Here is a 15,942-nt window from a genome sequence, read left to right as displayed (position 1 = left end):
TTTTTTGCAGTTATTTATGTATGCCTATTGAAGTCAGTATGTCTGTATTTTATTAATAGATATCCAAGGCCAAGGTCAGATTAGATTAGATTTCAGTTGAAGAAATAAGTATATGTCACTCACTTGTTGAGTTAAGGTTGTAATTGTTCCTTTTAATTTTTGGATTATGTAAAAGATCATTCATACTGACTATCCTGCATGTTGATGTGTTTCTGCTCAACTGTGCAACAAAGAAACTAGTGGGATGTGTATTATCTGTTGATCCATCCATTGCTTGCTTTTAATGGTCTTGCCTCACGCCCCTATTAACCAACACTGATGTTGCTTTTAATGGTCTTGCCTCACGCACATATATTTTAATCTTATGGTAGGTGTCTTTATAGCGGTTAAAAATATTTTATTCTTTTAAATATGAATAGTTTAAATTAGGGCTTTTACAGTTTCTTTATAGTCACATTACAATTTGAATTAACGTTTTCAAGTAAGATCAATTTTAGCTTTACGTTTCTGAAAATTAAAAAAATTGATTTGACTGTTATTTAACTGTCACATCAAACCTTTCAACATCAAACTCGTATGGAAGGTTCGATATAACAGTTAAAATTGACCCCGCATTTCAAAAAATTTAGCGGTGGAACTTCTGCTGCATTGCAAAAAAATTATAGAAAAATATCAAAATTGGTCCCTTTATGTTTTATAAAATTTTAATTTAACTTCAACACTTAACTATTATTTTAAGACTCATTAATTAAATATTTTTTTATCAAATTAGTTAGTAATGAACATCTAATTCGATTAAAAATGTTTTATTCTTTTCAGTGACGTTTGAAATTATAAACTTAACCGTAACTTTTCAGTGGCGTTACAGAAAAGTTACGGTTAAGTTTATAATTTCAAATGTCACCGAAAAGTTACGGTTCGAAGTAACAGTTAAATAACAGTTGAACCATTTCAAACTGTAATTTAAACTCTTCAAAGTGACAGTTAAATGTTCGAAGTGCAAAAACCATGTTTCAAACTGTAATTATAAAGAAACTTTAAAAACCGTACTTTAAACTGTCAAAAAATTAATTAACCTATAGTTTAACTAAATTTACGTAACCTTTTTATTTTAGGAGAAAAAAATTCACAAACCTTGTGAAAATAGAGTTTTACGTAAAACCTATAAATTTTACGTAAATCTTTTATTTATAGACATAATTTACATAAAGTTTGACTAAATTTACGTGACCCTTTACTTTAGGAGAAAAATACACAAACATTGTGAAAATTAGAGTTTTACGTAAAACCTTTGAACTTTACGTAAATATTTTATTTTTAGACATAATTTACGTATAGTTTGACTAAATTTACGTAACCTTTTTATTTTAGGAGAAAAAAATTCACAAACCTTGTGAAAAGTAGAGTTTTACGTAAAACCTATGAATTTTACGAAAACCTTTTATTTTTTGACATAAATTATGTAAAGTTGGACATAATTTACGTAATCTTGTTATTTTAGGAGAAAAATACACAAACCTTGTGAAAATTAGAGTTTTACGTAAAACCTTTGAACTTTACGTAAATTTTTTTATTTTTACATATAATTTACGTATAATTTCATTAAATTTACGTAACCTTTTTATTTTGGGAGAAAAAATTTTACAAACCTTGTGAAAATAGAGTTTTACGTGACACCTATGAATTTTACGTAAATCTTTTATTTTTTGACATAATTTACGTAAGGTTTGACTAAATTTATGTAACCCTGTTATTTTAGGAGAAAAAATCCACAAACTTTGTGAAAATTAGAGTTTTATGTAAAATCTTTGAACTTTACATAAATCTTTTATTTTTAGATATAATTTACGTATAGTTTCACTAAATTTACGTAACCTTTTTATTTTAGGAGAAAAAAATTTACAAACCTTGTGAAAATAGAGGTTTACGTAAAACCTATGAATTTTACGTAAATCTTTTACTTTTTGACATAATTAAAGTAAGGTTTGACTAAATTTACGTAACCTTGTTCTTTTAGGAGAAAAAATCCAAAAACCTTGTGAAAATTAGAGTTTTACGTAAAACCTTTGAACTTTACGTAAATCTTTTATTTTTAGATGTGGTGAAACTCTTAGCCTAGTGGTTGAGAGCTTACCTATGCCTTGGGAGGTCATGGGTTCGAATCACATCCGGGTCTGGTGGGGATTTTTCTTTATTCTTTTTAATGTAAGCGCATTGCGCAAATTTTTTTTTTAAAAAAAATCTTTTATTTTTAGATATAATTTATGTAACTTTGTTATTTTAGGAGAAAAAATCCACAAACCTTGTGAAATTAGAGTTTTACGTAAAACCTATGAATTTTACGTAAAACCTATGAATTTTACGTAAATCTTTTATTTTTAGATATAATTTACGTATAGTTTGACTAAATTTACTAAACCTTTTTCTTTTATGAGAAAAAATTCACAAACCTTGTGAAAAGAGAGTTTTACGTAAAACCTATGAATTTTACGTAAATCTTTTATTTTTTGACATAATTTACGTAAGGTTTGACTAAATTTACGTAACCTTGTTATTTTCGGAGAAAAAAATCCAAAAACCTTGTGAAAATTTGAGTTTTACGTAAAACCTATGAATTTTACGTAAATATTTTATTTTTAGATATAATTTATGTATAGTTTGACTAAATTTACGTAACCTTTTTATTTTAGGACAAATAAAATCAAGAAACCTTGTGAAAATTAGAGTTTTACGTAAAATATTTGAACTTTACGTAAATCTTTTATTTTTAGACATAATTTATGTAAGGTTTGACTAAATTTACATAACCTTGTTATTTTAGGAGAAAAAATCCACAAACCTTGTGAAATTTAGAGTTTTAAGTAAAACCTTTGAACTTTACGTAAATCTTTTATTTTTAGATATAATTTTCATATCGTTTGACTAAATTACGTAACCTTTTTATTTTAGGAGGAAAAAATTCACAAACCTTGTGAAAATAGAGTTTTACGTAAACCTATGAATTTTACGTAAATCTTTTATTTTTTGACATAATTTACGTAAGGCTTGACTAAATTTACGTAACCTTATTATTTTAGAAGAAAAAATCCACAAAGCTTGTAAAAATTAGAGTTTTACGTAAAACCTTTGAACTTTACGTAAATTTTTTATTTTTAGATATAATTTACGTATAGTTTGACTACATTTACGTAACCTTTTTATTTTAGGAGAAAAAAATTCACAAACCTTGTGAAAATAGAGTGTTACGTAAACCTATGAATTTTACTTAAATCTTTTATTTTAGACATAATTTACGTAAGGTTTGACTAAATGTATGTAACCTTGTTATTTTAGGAGAAAAAATCCACAAACCTTGTGAAATTAGAGTTTTACGTAAAACCTTTGAACTTTATGTAAATCTTTTATTTTTAGATATAATTTACGTATAGTTTGTCTAAATTTACTTAACCTTTTTCTTTTATGAGAAAAAATTCACAAACCTTGTGAAAATAGAGTTTTACGTAAAACCTATGAATTTTACGTAAATTTTTTATTTTTTGACATAATTTAGGTAAGGTTTGACTAAATTTACGTAACCTTGTTATTTTTGGAGAAAAAAATCCAAAAACCTTGTGAAAATTTGAGTTTTACATAAAATCTTTGAACTTTACGTAAATATTTTATTTTTAGATATAATTTACGTATAGTTTGACTAAATTTACGTAACCTTTTTATTTTGGGAGAAAAAAATCCACAAACCTTGTGAAAATTAGAGTTTTACGTAAAATCTTTGAACTTTACGTAAATCTTTTATTTTTAGACATAATTTACGTAAGGTTTGACTAAATTTACATAATCTTGTTATTTTAGGAGAAAAAATCCACAAACCTTGTGAAAATTAGAGTTTTACGTAAATCCTTTGAACTTTACGTAAATCTTTTATTTTTAGATATAATTTACAAATAGTTTGACTAAATTACGTAACCTTTTTATTTTAGGAGAAAAAAATTCACAAACCTTGTGAAAATAGAGTTTTACGTAAAACCTATGAATTTTACGTAAATCTTTTATTTTTTGACATAATTTACGTAAGGCTTGACTAAATTTACGTAACCTTATTATTTTAGAAGAAAAAATTCACAAAACTTGTAAAAATTAGAGTTTTACGTAAAACCTTTGAACTTTACGCAAATTTTTTATTTTTAGATATAGTTTGACTAAATTTACGTAACCTTTTTATTTTAGAAGAAAAAAATTCACAAACCTTGTGAAAATAGAGTTTTACGTAAAACCTATGAATTTTACGTAAATCTTTTATTTTTTGACATAATTTACGTAAGGTTTGACTAAATTTACGTAACTTTGTTATTTTTGGAGAAAAAAATGCAAAAACCTTGTGAAAATTTGAGTTTTACGTAAAATCTTTGAACTTTACGTAAATATTGTATTTTTAGATATAATTTACGTATAGTTTGACTAAATTTACGTAACCTTTTTATTTTAGGAGAAAAAAATTCACAAACCTTGTGAAAATAGAGTTTTACATAAAACCTATGAATTTTACGTAAATCTTTATTTTTAGACATAATTTATGTAAGGTTTGACTAAATTTACATAACCTTGTTATTTTAGGAGAAAAAATCCACAAACCTTGTGAAAATTAGAGTTTTACGTAAAACCTTTGAACTTTACGTAAATCTTTTATTTTTAGATATAATTTACATATAGTTTGACTAAATTACGTAACCTTTTTATTTTCGGAGAAAAAAATTCACAAACCTTGTGAAAATAGAGTTTTACGTAAAACCTATGAATTTTACGTAAATCTTTTATTTTTTGACATAATTTACGTAAGACTTGACTAAATTTACGTAACCTTATTATTTTAGAAGAAAATATTCACAAAGCTTGTAAAAATTAGAGTTTTACGTAAAACCTTTGAACTTTACGTAAATATTTTATTTTTAGATATAATTTACGTATAGTTTGATTAAATTTATGTAACATTTTTATTTTAGGAGAAAAAAAATTCACAAACCTTGTGAAAATAGAGATTTACGTAAAACTTATGAATTTTACGTAAATCTTTTATTTTAGGGTAAATTCTAAAAAAAACCCCTGTGGTTTGGCCGATTTCCAAAAAAACCCTTGTGGTTTGTTTTTACAAAAAAAAAAGGACCGTGGTATACGCCATTACCCGAAAAACGGAAAATGGCTTAACAGTGTTAAAAGTGATGATGTGGCAAAGGGTAAAATTGTCCGAATTAAAATAAAAAAACAAAAAAAAACAAAATAAATAAAATAAAGAAAACAAATCCCCAAATGGGGTCTTCTTCTTCCTCGACTTCTTCTTCTTCCTGGGTTTCTTCTTCTTTATCTCTCTCCTTCTTCTCTTCTTCTTCTTCTTCTCTCAATTTCCTTCAACCTCAACAAAAATGGGGACTCGAATTCCCTCTCACCAGCTCAGAAACGGCCTCCTCGTTTCCGGTCAACCCAAACAGTTCAAAGAAAAGCAACCTACAATGGCGTCTCGGGTCGTTCCTTCTTCTTCTTATTCTTCCGCCATTACTGTATCACATAAAGCTTTCCAATAAAATCCCTCTTCTTCTTCTTCGTCTGAGAACGGCCGAAAACGACAAAAGATTGAAAAGAGATAGACAGAAGCTTTTACAACGGCATCAGATTTTCATCGTTGAAGGAGATCTGAACGACACTGCATTGTTAGCTAAATTGTTCGATGTTGTTCCGTTTACTCAAATGCTTCATCTGGCGGCTCAAGCTGGGGTTCGTTACGCGATGAAAAACCCCCAATCTTATGTTAGTTCAAACATTGCTGGATTTATCAATCTTCTAGAAGTCGCCAAAGCAGCAAATCCGCAGCCGGCGATAGTCTGGGCTTCTTCAAGCTCAGTCTACGGGTTAAACACTCAAGTTCCGTTCTCGGAGAATCACCAAACAGATCAACCGGCGAGTCTCTACGCAGCAACGAAGAAAGCAGGGGAAGAAATCGCACAGGAGAAGGAGGAGGAAGAAGGAGGAGGAGAGAGAGGGGAAAAAAAATTAAAAAAAATTAGATTTTCCAATTTTACCCCTGTGCCACGTCAGTTTTTTAACGGTGTGAAGTCATTTTTCGTTTTTCGGGTAACGGCGTATACCACGGTCCTTTTTTTTTGTAAAAACAAACCACAGAAGTTTTTTTGGAAATCGGCCAAACCACAAGGTTTTTTTTTGGAATTTACCCTTTATTTTATCAGTCCCTATGTTTAATATCTAACATATTGTTTAGTTCTCGTATTTTAATAATATATTGTTTAGTTCTTATTTTTTTTATTTTGATCAACAATTTGTCACTGAAATTTTTAAATTATTAAACAGATTAGTCCCTCTATAAAGGACTAAACTGTTGAATTAAACTAAAATTAAGGACTGAATAGTGTTTTATTAATATATAATGACTAAATAGTGATTAAATTAAAATATAGGGACTCATATATTATTTACCTTGAAATTAATAATCTTTAAAATTTATATAATTTAATAGGCCTAATACACAAATAACCCTCTGAATTTGTCCAAATGTTGCAACTGCCCCCTAAACTTTCAATTGTAACAACTGCCCCCTAAACTTTCAATTGTAACAACTTACCCCTTAAACTCGTCCAATTGAATTCCTTATTTTGTAAGGAACATTTTGAGACCACTATTGATATTTTTCTGATCGAAAAATATGGTGACCAGAGTGGGTATTTTGCACCATGAAAGTATTAGATTCCGGCCTTTTGGGCAATTTTAATATTGAATGGAGTGTACTTTTGGACTCTCCTAATCGTTGGCTATCTCGCGATAGTCTCGGTTCGTGATTCCAACATCTCCGGTGAACCTCCGGCGGCCGACCACCGTGCTCCGGCGAACCTCCGGGGAGCCAGTAACTGGTCAATTAGAACCCGAATAATTTGATTAACTTTTTGGGATGAGAGGTAAACTTAATTGCTTATTTATATATATATATATATATATATATATATATATATATATATTTATATGGGTGTTTAGTGGTATGTTGTCATATGATAATTAAATGTATGTTTGGGTGATGAATGTTGAGTATTGATAATTAAATGTATATTGAATGATGAATGTTGAGTGTTTGATTATCATTTAATTGGTACTTGATTTATACATACGGTGATTTGAGATTAGAATTTCAAATGTTCCCTGTATAGTTGAATTTATTGATATAATGTTTTTTTTCTTTTGAAATCGTATTACTCATGTATTTACCTATTGAGATAATTAGCCGTGAAATTATACCATGGTAGAATGAGAATGTATATGAATTCAGAAGATTATGAATTACGAAATTGTATTGGATTATGTTTGAGTTGGAACAAAACAAAAACAGCAAGCTTCGGTGAGTATATTCAATGGTCTGGAGGTTTGTTGATACTGTGATCACAGGCACCTGGGTAGGATGTTATTTTACTCTAATTGAGTTTGTACTGTGTCCTAAAACTGGGGGCGATAGCAGTACCGTATTATTGAAAAAAAAGGGAAAAAGAAATCATTATGAAAAGAGTACGTGTCCTAAAACTGGGGGCGATAGCGTACATATACGTTGGAATATTGTTAACCATGAGACCATTGAGTATATTTCACTTAGGTCTAGCCGGGCCCTTAAAAATAAAAATAATAAATTATAATTTTATTGTTTGAAGTAAATCGAGTCTCATACCAGATGATGTTTTTATATCTTATTCTTGATTGATTGATGGGTGATTGTTTGATTTATTAAATGTTACGATGTATGAAATTAATTATATATATATATATATATAAACATAGGTAATTATGTTTATTGAGTAGGCAGCCCACCCCTTACCACGTTGAAATTTTCAGGCTAGGTTTAGAGGTTCTCTTATTTGCTAGATTTTCAGATTTATCCTGCATTCAGACTGGTTAGCACAAACATCTCATTCTCATTAGAAATTTTATGGACATTTATTAGGATTTAATGATTATTGAAAAGATTACTTGGTTTAGATTAAGTGAACTTTTATTGATCGATTACATTGTTTTATTGGTTACTGAACCGTTTAAATATTTATTTTTGATAGGCAATAAGGAATAAGGACACTTTATTTAATTATGTTGCTCTTTATATGCAATTATGATAATTGATTGGATTCGTGTGTGTTTTTAATGTGACCCGGGACGGGGGTTACATTTAATGCACTACAACAAATGAACACTTGTGCCACAGTTAAAATCGTGGCACAAGTTTCAAATTTCTGTAGCTACACTACATAGCCACAGAAATTCTTCCATGGCACAAGTGATCGTGGCTAACTAGTTGCCACGGAAATATAATGGTCGTGGCATAAATGAGTTCTTATGCCACGGGAACGTCCGTGGCTAATCACATCATTTTGCCACGGATAAACTCGTGGCAAAAATAAAATACATCTGGCAAGTAATAGCAACCCGTGGCAATCAATCCAACATAGCCACGAGCAAAACCGTGGCAAAAGTAAAATAATTATGGCTAGAAATCTTGTTTAGCCACGAGCATAACCGTGGCAAAATAGAACCTCTAGCTAGAAATTTTGTTTAGCCACAAGCATAACTGTGGCAAAAATAGATTCATTGTGGCGGTAAAGATTTCCTAGCCACGAGCATCATCGTGGCAAACATAATCAGTGGTAATTTATTTTTAATTTATTATTATTATTATTATATGATCTTTTGAATGGAGGAAGCTCATTAAAATCAATATAAAAGTGAACAAAGACTCAAATTTCAACCAATCTTGTCAAAAATAATATCTATTAATTAAACATGAATCTTTCTAGCTATCATCCATCCAATAAAAATCCCAACAGGAAAAGAAATCTATCAAAAGTATCCAATATAAATTTTTCCCCATCAGTACCATACAAATAATAATAGAAGAAATCATAAGAAAAAATGAGATTCGCAGCAAACTTCCAAAGATTGGAGTTACCCCACTCGTAGTTGAAGAAACCAAATGGTTTAATTCACCAGCTGTTACAAAATCAACAATCAAAGTTAAGACAATATTTATATATATTAATATTACGAACGCAATTCAATAACTGCAGATGCAACCAAATCACTTACAGGCTGACTAGTTAAATTTAACCACAGATATTACACTAGATTAGAGTACATTTTAATTCCAAATAAATGAAAATGTTAGCTACCTCAACAAAAACGACTCATATAAAATCCTACAAGTCAGCTACCTCAACTACAGAGTTTGTTTCCTCAACTAACAAAATCCTACGTGCACTCTGTAATTTTAAAGTAAAAAACAACATGAACATGAACGACAACAATAACATAGAAATGCAAGGATAAACATTGATCCAAAGGCTCAAAAGCAGTCCTAAAGAGTAAGATGTAAACCTTGTCAATTGAGAAATACAAGAAGCCTCCTATTGACTGAGTAACATAAAAACCAAAGCTTGTTTCCACTATGCAAAGCCATGCTGGACCATATGTGGAGTCAAATTCCTGCAACATTACATGCACACAAAAATGTATAAATCAAACTATGTATTCCGACATCTGGAACTAGTTCTGTAAACAGAATTGGAAACATGTTTTGCTAATACCATTAAGAAACAATTGATTACAATACTGTCAAGGCATAAGCCCAATAACATATAAAACAACCAGAAATAGAAAAGTTCTATAATGATTTAGATCCACCGCATCTTATTTCTTAATATCAATTATCTTTTCATGTAAATGTATGTTCTTTTTTGCCCTTTTCTTTGGCTTTTGGATTAAATGGTTACTTGACATTATACCAGATCCACAATAGACATTAGTTAGAGAAATAAAAGGTGAAACTAAAAAAAGGACCAAGCACATATGAATCCTTTAGGAACTTGTGTTCCATAGAAATTAAGAAGCAAAGTCATTGTAATAGGAATCTCAATAGTAATGCACAGAAACTACCTTAATCATACTCCAAAGGCAAATAACATCTTCCATATCCATAAAACCAAACATGCCAATGCAGCAAAGGTGCTTCGGACGAAAACCTGTTTGAATATTCCACAAATCATCCAATAAAAAGAATAAAAGGAAGAGACGAAAGACGCACCAAATAGGGCCCGTCAAGTTCGTGAGCTCCGTCGCAACTCCAAGTGAGCATCCAAGGTCAAAGGGGACGGAGACTATGCTCTTCCATTAATAGGTTCACTATGGTTCTGATTGCAAAGGTTTTCACATATTAACACCTGATTGTAAAAGGTATTCTGTTAGAAGTCAAAACTATTGAGCAAAGGGAAAACAGAAGCAATAATCATTCAATCAATCACAGAACTTACTTGTCATTCAGTATGGATGACACAAATTGAGCAACCATTATGAGTCAAAGAACAATTTTCACTATATTATGAAAACAAATAGAGCATTGAAGTGCATAATGACACAAATAACACGACTTATTTGACATAATTATTATTTAACATGAGTATGACATACACCAATCCGAATTGTGAAGGAAAACAGAATGAAATGAAATTTTTGTGTTTATGGATGTATTAATTCAGTGTGTAAATAAGTTCCAACTTAAATTGCCCAAGAAAAAGATTGATCCACCTCAAACCAACAAATATTGAAGCAAAAGTTAAAAGAAACAACCTTTCAGAGTGTCTCTAAACAAAATGCTATACAAAATTAACAAAATTAAGAATAAGGAATTGCTTATTTTGAGGCAGAGTAGGCTGATTTATAATCAATCTGCTATTGGACATGAAACAGACATGAAATGAACACGGACATGAAACGCAAAAATGCTACTAAAGAGGAGTGTCCGTGCAACATAGAAAGCATCTGTACAAAACTTGGGAATCTGCACAGAAGAAAATGCTTCCTTTTTATTCTGCCCCCTAGAAAGTAGTCAACCCTCGGTATATATCCACTTGCAAACCAGAAATCATTTTGGTCTGTGCTGCTTCATATCTAGTTTGGCTTGAGTTTTGAAGGATTCCACACCTTATGTGACTTTTTTCTTACTCTATATCTACTTTTTCTTGTGATCATTTGCTACAGTATTCTATGTCGACGGAACAGTAACCACAACTCTGATTCTTTTCATCTCACTTTACTAAACTTTATCTCTTGTTTATATGCTATCCATACCCATATGATAATATACTAGTCAAATCTTTCAATTTTTGAAGGCCTAATAAAATAATCCAGACAAAAAGATTTAAATTTGATGACTAAAGCCTGATTTTCCAATTAGTTGCAATTTTAGAAAATTGACAAATTGGAAAAGGAAAAAAAAAGGAGGCCCTAAAGACTAGAATCCTCTTTTTCATGATTTTTCACAAAATTTTTTTCTTTTTGCTATTTGGCAAGTTCCTAGGGCAAAAGGTTCTTTCACTGTAAAATAGAAGGTTAGCCTAAACTGGCCAATTTGTTATAATTTTAGCCAAAGGGTAAAATTTGGCAAAATAATATTTTTTTATTCATATAGTACTTCTAATTTTTTTTATCTACGACTTTTAAATAACAAAAACTAAGGGGAACTTTTTTTTTCCAATTCTAATAACTTCTTATATTATTGAAAAGAAAATGATTACTTAAGTTTTCAATATATATTATTGTTTTGTAATTTGTAAAAATGACAGAAGTGACTTTTTATGAAAATTTTCCCGATACATTGCTGTTCAAATTCAATTTGCATTAGTTTTGCTAAAAGCACAAATAATGCTAAAGTTGTCAAAGCAAGAAGTTTTTATTAAATTTAAAATGTATGGAAAAAAATTCAGCCTAGGGTTTGTTAATTTTATACTTTGGCTAAAATTCCAGCCACTCAGCCAACTAGAGCTAAAACTGCTAAAATTAGAGGCTAGAGTCAAAACAAAAAATTATGAAGAGGTATGGCTTTTTCTAGGCAATATGCCGAATCAGTGTATTCACCCTCCAATTCAATAAATCAAATATAAGCAGGCTGCAGACTATGAATAATGACCCTACCTTTAAAACAATCCTATCCTAAGTGAACCATTCAAACCTCCTTAATTCATCTACAAACTGTAAGGATAGTCACAAACTTTACAATCACAAACCTAAGTTATCGCTTTTTACCTGATATGCAGCTTGCTTAACATAAAATATCGTATAACATACTGGAGGGAAGATATAAATCACCACAAAGTTCTTACGCCAACCCTTTCACATTTTGCTTGGTCTCTTTTGTAAAAAAAAAATCTAAACCTATGATAATTGTTGGGTGTTAGTGGCTTCAAAATTGTTGACATGATGTTTATACATAAACAAGTAATGTCTAACAATTGGAAAAATGTTGGGAGTCAACCATAGTTGTTAAAGGCGCGTCTCAGATGCACCTCAGTCAAGGGTCGAGGTCTTGAGCCTTGAACCCAGAAAACGAGGCTATATACAAAAGGCTCTTGCCTCGCTCGCACCTGGGAGCCTGGGTCCAACATTATGTAGGAGCCACTCAACATGCCCCACTTATCCACTTACTCCTCACCATGTGAGACACCTAGGTTTTTCACTTTATAAAATTTGCAGACTAAGAAAAAGTCACAACAAGACATCAGGAAGGAGGAGCACCCACGACAGGACAAAGACAAATTGGTTTAATAAGCAACCACACATAAAGTAACATCATATTATTACATCATACAATCAATTAAGATCTAATTAAGCAGCAAATACTTCAAACTAATCATAAGCCAATAATTAAGGTGTTGATTAGGATATTTAACTTAGATATACCTTGGAAATGAGGACATTAATTTCAGCATGCTTGTTATCCCAGACAAACTCATTGATGGTATCTCCAGCATGCAACATGACCTCGTTCTTAATTATGTATTCTCTGTATTGGCACCGGTGTGAGGCCTTGTGCAACCATACTTCTCCATAGAGCAACTTATCCTGTAAATTTTTTATTACTAAATCAGTGATGTTCTTCATTATGATAGTCATATAACGGCTATGGGTTAGTGTTATTACCTGGTAACCATTCACATCACACTAAAAAGGGCGATCCACTGAATGTAGGCTACTACTGTGTAATGTTTATCAGCAAACTCCAACACCTATTGGGTTTTGCATCCTCAATAAGTTGTTTATCCTCATTCCATTTATGAATCAATTAGTACAAGTCTAATTTATCCTTATTCCATTTATAACTGTCGAATTGAAACACACTTTAAATTAATTGCAGTTTTTGAAAATTTGCCAACATTAATCACAAATCATGGAGTCTCATAATAACACTTAACTTCACCAGTATATAAAGCAACTAGCCTCGTAAGGCAAAATAAGCAAAACAAGTCTTTACAATTGATCATAGATTATAGTTTGATTTACCACATTATAGAAATTAATACTAAAACTACAATCAGCATTTCAACCATGAAACTATGTCTATTCTACGGAATGTATGGTTTTAAATTGACAATTAGATAGTTAAACAAATAGGAGGCTATAATGAAGAGCCGGATAAAGCATAATCCATCACGGAAACTAAAACATAAAAGATACCTGAGCTAAAGCAGCGGTGGTACATGGAGCAGCACTGTAGAAGTAGCAGAGGAGGCAAGGTAGAGGAGAGAACAAATCGAGTTGGAGATTCGTTTTTCCATTCTGGTGGCCAGATCTAAAAAGGTAGAGGAGAAAAAATGAAGTAGGATAGAGAGAAATCCGGAGGATATAAACGATGAAATGGAGTGGCGGTATGGTGGTGAACGGCATAAGCCGTTGAAGGGGAGGAGGTGGATCAGACTGTTGGCGATGGTGCGAATTTCTGGATTAGGTGAAGCAATGGAGAACCCTAGGTCTGAATTTGGCGTAAAGAGAAAATTTGGGGAAAGTCTAAATCTGTAACCTTGAAATATTGGGGAAAAAATTGGGGGGAAGGGAAAGAGGCAAAAAAATTCGTGAAAAAGAGGTGAAATGAAGAAAGGCCTAATACATCACCAGCTCCCTAAACTTGTCCATAATAGTAGATTGGCTCCCTCAATTTTACAAGTGTCTCACCAGCTCCCTAAACTTGTTTATTCCGTAACAACTAAATACAAAAACCATAATACTAACTTGGAATAAGGTGCAAAAATACCCCTAACGTCTAAAATGGTGCAATTTTACCCCTAACATTAGTAGCCAAGAGCAAATTTATAAATTTGGTGAATTTTTTGAATTTTTTTGGCAAATTCGTACAAAAGTCAGTATTTTTTTTTCACATCCCAACATATATTTGTGATTTGTTACTGATAAAATAACGCATGTGTGAAGTGTATATGGAAAGATTCATGACCGAAAAGACAGTTTGATGAATTATTTCTCAAATTAACCCAATTTATCAATGTTAGAGGTAAATATGCTATTGGCTTCCAACATTAGGGGTAAAATTACATCATTTCAAACGTTAGGGTTAAAATTACTCCTGACCCAAAACGTTAGGGGTATTTTTCCACCTGAATCTGAGTTAATATTATGGTTTTTGTATTTAGTTGTTACATAATAAGCAAGTTTAGGGAGCTGGTGAGACACTTGCAAAGTTGAGGGAGCTAATCAATTTTTATGGACAAGTTTAGGGAGCTGGTAGTACGAAATAAGCAAGTTTAGGGAGCTGGTGAGACACTTGCAAAGTTCAGGGAGCCAATCTATTATTATGGACAAATTTAGGGAGCTAATTATGTATTAAGCCATGAAGAAATAGTGAGCGGAAAATTTAAGTGAAATTGAATGTATTATTAAATAAAATAGTGAGAATAGTAAGTGAAAATTTTGCTACATAATAAATTATTGTTTGCCACCAAATAAATTACTCGTGGCATTAGTAAGTTTATGCCACGCTTAAACTTTTCCCGTGGTATAAACAAGTTCAGCCACACAAAAAAAAATACCGTGGCAAGATTCGTGGCACAAATATATGTTTGCCACGGAATAAACTTAACCGTGGCATAAATACATCAAGTGATCAAAAGTTTATGGTGGAATCCATTTTTCCCGTGGCTAACTAAAAATATGCCACGAATTTTACATTCTCGTGGCATGATTCGTGGCACAAGTGCTCATTTGTTGTAGTGATGATATCAGAGCGTCAGTTTTACGATTCCTAAGGAATATTAGAGGCAGTACGATATTTCTAAGATCTAGAACATGACATAAACATGCATTCATTAATATGATATTTAATATAGGTTTTCATATTTTAGAATCATGTCATTCAATAAAAATGATAGTGCTGGCCAAACAGGTAGTATAGAGTCGGTGATATATCATGCTATCAGAGTAGCGTAGCGGAATCATGGTAGATCTTCCTTGCTTTTTCGAGGTGATGTTAGATAAAGAATTTCGAGGCCGAAATTTCTTTTAAGGAGGGTAGAACTGTAACATCCGTAAATTTATGGAGTGTATTTTACAAAATAAAATTTTAATATATTTTATAATTGTAATATAAAAATTTATTAAATTGACCCATCCAACACTATTTTATTATTATTCCTTATATTATTATTATTAGAACTCAATCCTATTATTATTATTATTATTATTATTATTATTATTATTATTTGGTTTTAGGTTTTTTTGGGCATTACACGAAACTAATTTTGAGGTTTTGGGGGAAACAGCAGCCGTAGTTGCTCTTTTTCTTTTTCTTATATTCTTTCATTTTGTCTTCGCTATAACTCCATATTCCGGCGATCTCTTAAAATAAAAATTATACCATTGAATTCCTTATTTCGTAAGGAACATTTTGAGACCACTATTGATATTTTTCTGATCGAAAAATATGGTGACCGGAGTGGGTATTTTGCACTGTGAAAGTATTAGATCCCGACCTTTTGGGCAATTTTAATATTGAATGGAGTGTACTTTTGGACTCTCCTAATCGTTGGCTATCTCGCGATAGTCTCGGTTCGTGATTCTAGCATTTCCGGCGAA

General features: G+C 31.1%; 2 protein-coding genes across 4 annotated transcripts; one reads left to right on the top strand and one right to left on the bottom strand.

The window, feature by feature from the left end:
• Window positions 1-5,294: 5,294 nt before the first annotated feature.
• LOC136218518 (uncharacterized) lies at window positions 5,295-6,246 on the top strand. The gene has a single exon (XM_066005433.1). The coding sequence runs from the start codon at window positions 5,302-5,304 to the stop codon at window positions 6,244-6,246; it is 945 nt and encodes a 314-aa protein (XP_065861505.1). The 5' UTR covers window positions 5,295-5,301.
• Window positions 6,247-8,785: 2,539 nt separating this feature from the next.
• LOC136203468 (endoglucanase 23-like) lies at window positions 8,786-13,955 on the bottom strand. 3 transcript variants are annotated; one of them, XR_010674854.1, is made up of 6 exons: window positions 13,537-13,925; window positions 13,003-13,181; window positions 12,763-12,924; window positions 9,964-10,247; window positions 9,406-9,513; window positions 8,786-9,021 (listed from the first exon to the last, which is right to left on the bottom strand). XR_010674854.1 is itself a non-coding variant. In XM_065994629.1 (6 exons), the coding sequence occupies exons 1-3, from the start codon at window positions 13,744-13,746 to the stop codon at window positions 10,185-10,187; spliced, it is 435 nt and encodes a 144-aa protein (XP_065850701.1). In that variant the 5' UTR covers window positions 13,747-13,955; the 3' UTR covers window positions 8,786-9,021; window positions 9,406-9,513; window positions 9,964-10,049; window positions 10,112-10,184. The 3 variants fall into 3 exon arrangements, 1 of the variants encoding a protein (XP_065850701.1); XR_010674856.1 differs by having other exon boundaries at window positions 13,003-13,088; XM_065994629.1 differs by lacking the exon at window positions 13,003-13,181 and having other exon boundaries at window positions 9,964-10,049; window positions 10,112-10,247; window positions 13,537-13,955.
• Between the last annotated feature and the right edge of the window lie 1,987 nt (window positions 13,956-15,942).

Source organism: Euphorbia lathyris, chromosome 1 (genome assembly GCF_963576675.1).
Source record: "Euphorbia lathyris chromosome 1, ddEupLath1.1, whole genome shotgun sequence".
NCBI classification, from domain to species: domain Eukaryota; kingdom Viridiplantae; phylum Streptophyta; class Magnoliopsida; order Malpighiales; family Euphorbiaceae; genus Euphorbia; species Euphorbia lathyris.
This window is presented reverse-complemented; position numbering and strand designations above follow the sequence as displayed.

Bases quoted from the DNA above. Each gene is read 5' to 3' on its own strand.
- LOC136218518 (XM_066005433.1), top strand. From the start codon at position 5,302: ATGGGGTCTTCTTCTTCCTCGACTTCTTCTTCTTCCTGGGTTTCTTCT.
- LOC136203468 (XM_065994629.1), bottom strand. From the start codon at position 13,746: ATGCCGTTCACCACCATACCGCCACTCCATTTCATCGTTTATATCCTC. The intron at 12,925-13,536 runs GTATCTTTTATG...AAAAATTTACAG, and splicing joins CCACCGCTGCTTTAGCTCAG to GATAAGTTGCTCTATGGAGA. The intron at 10,248-12,762 runs GTATATCTAAGT...TTTTACAATCAG, and splicing joins TTAATGTCCTCATTTCCAAG to GTGTTAATATGTGAAAACCT.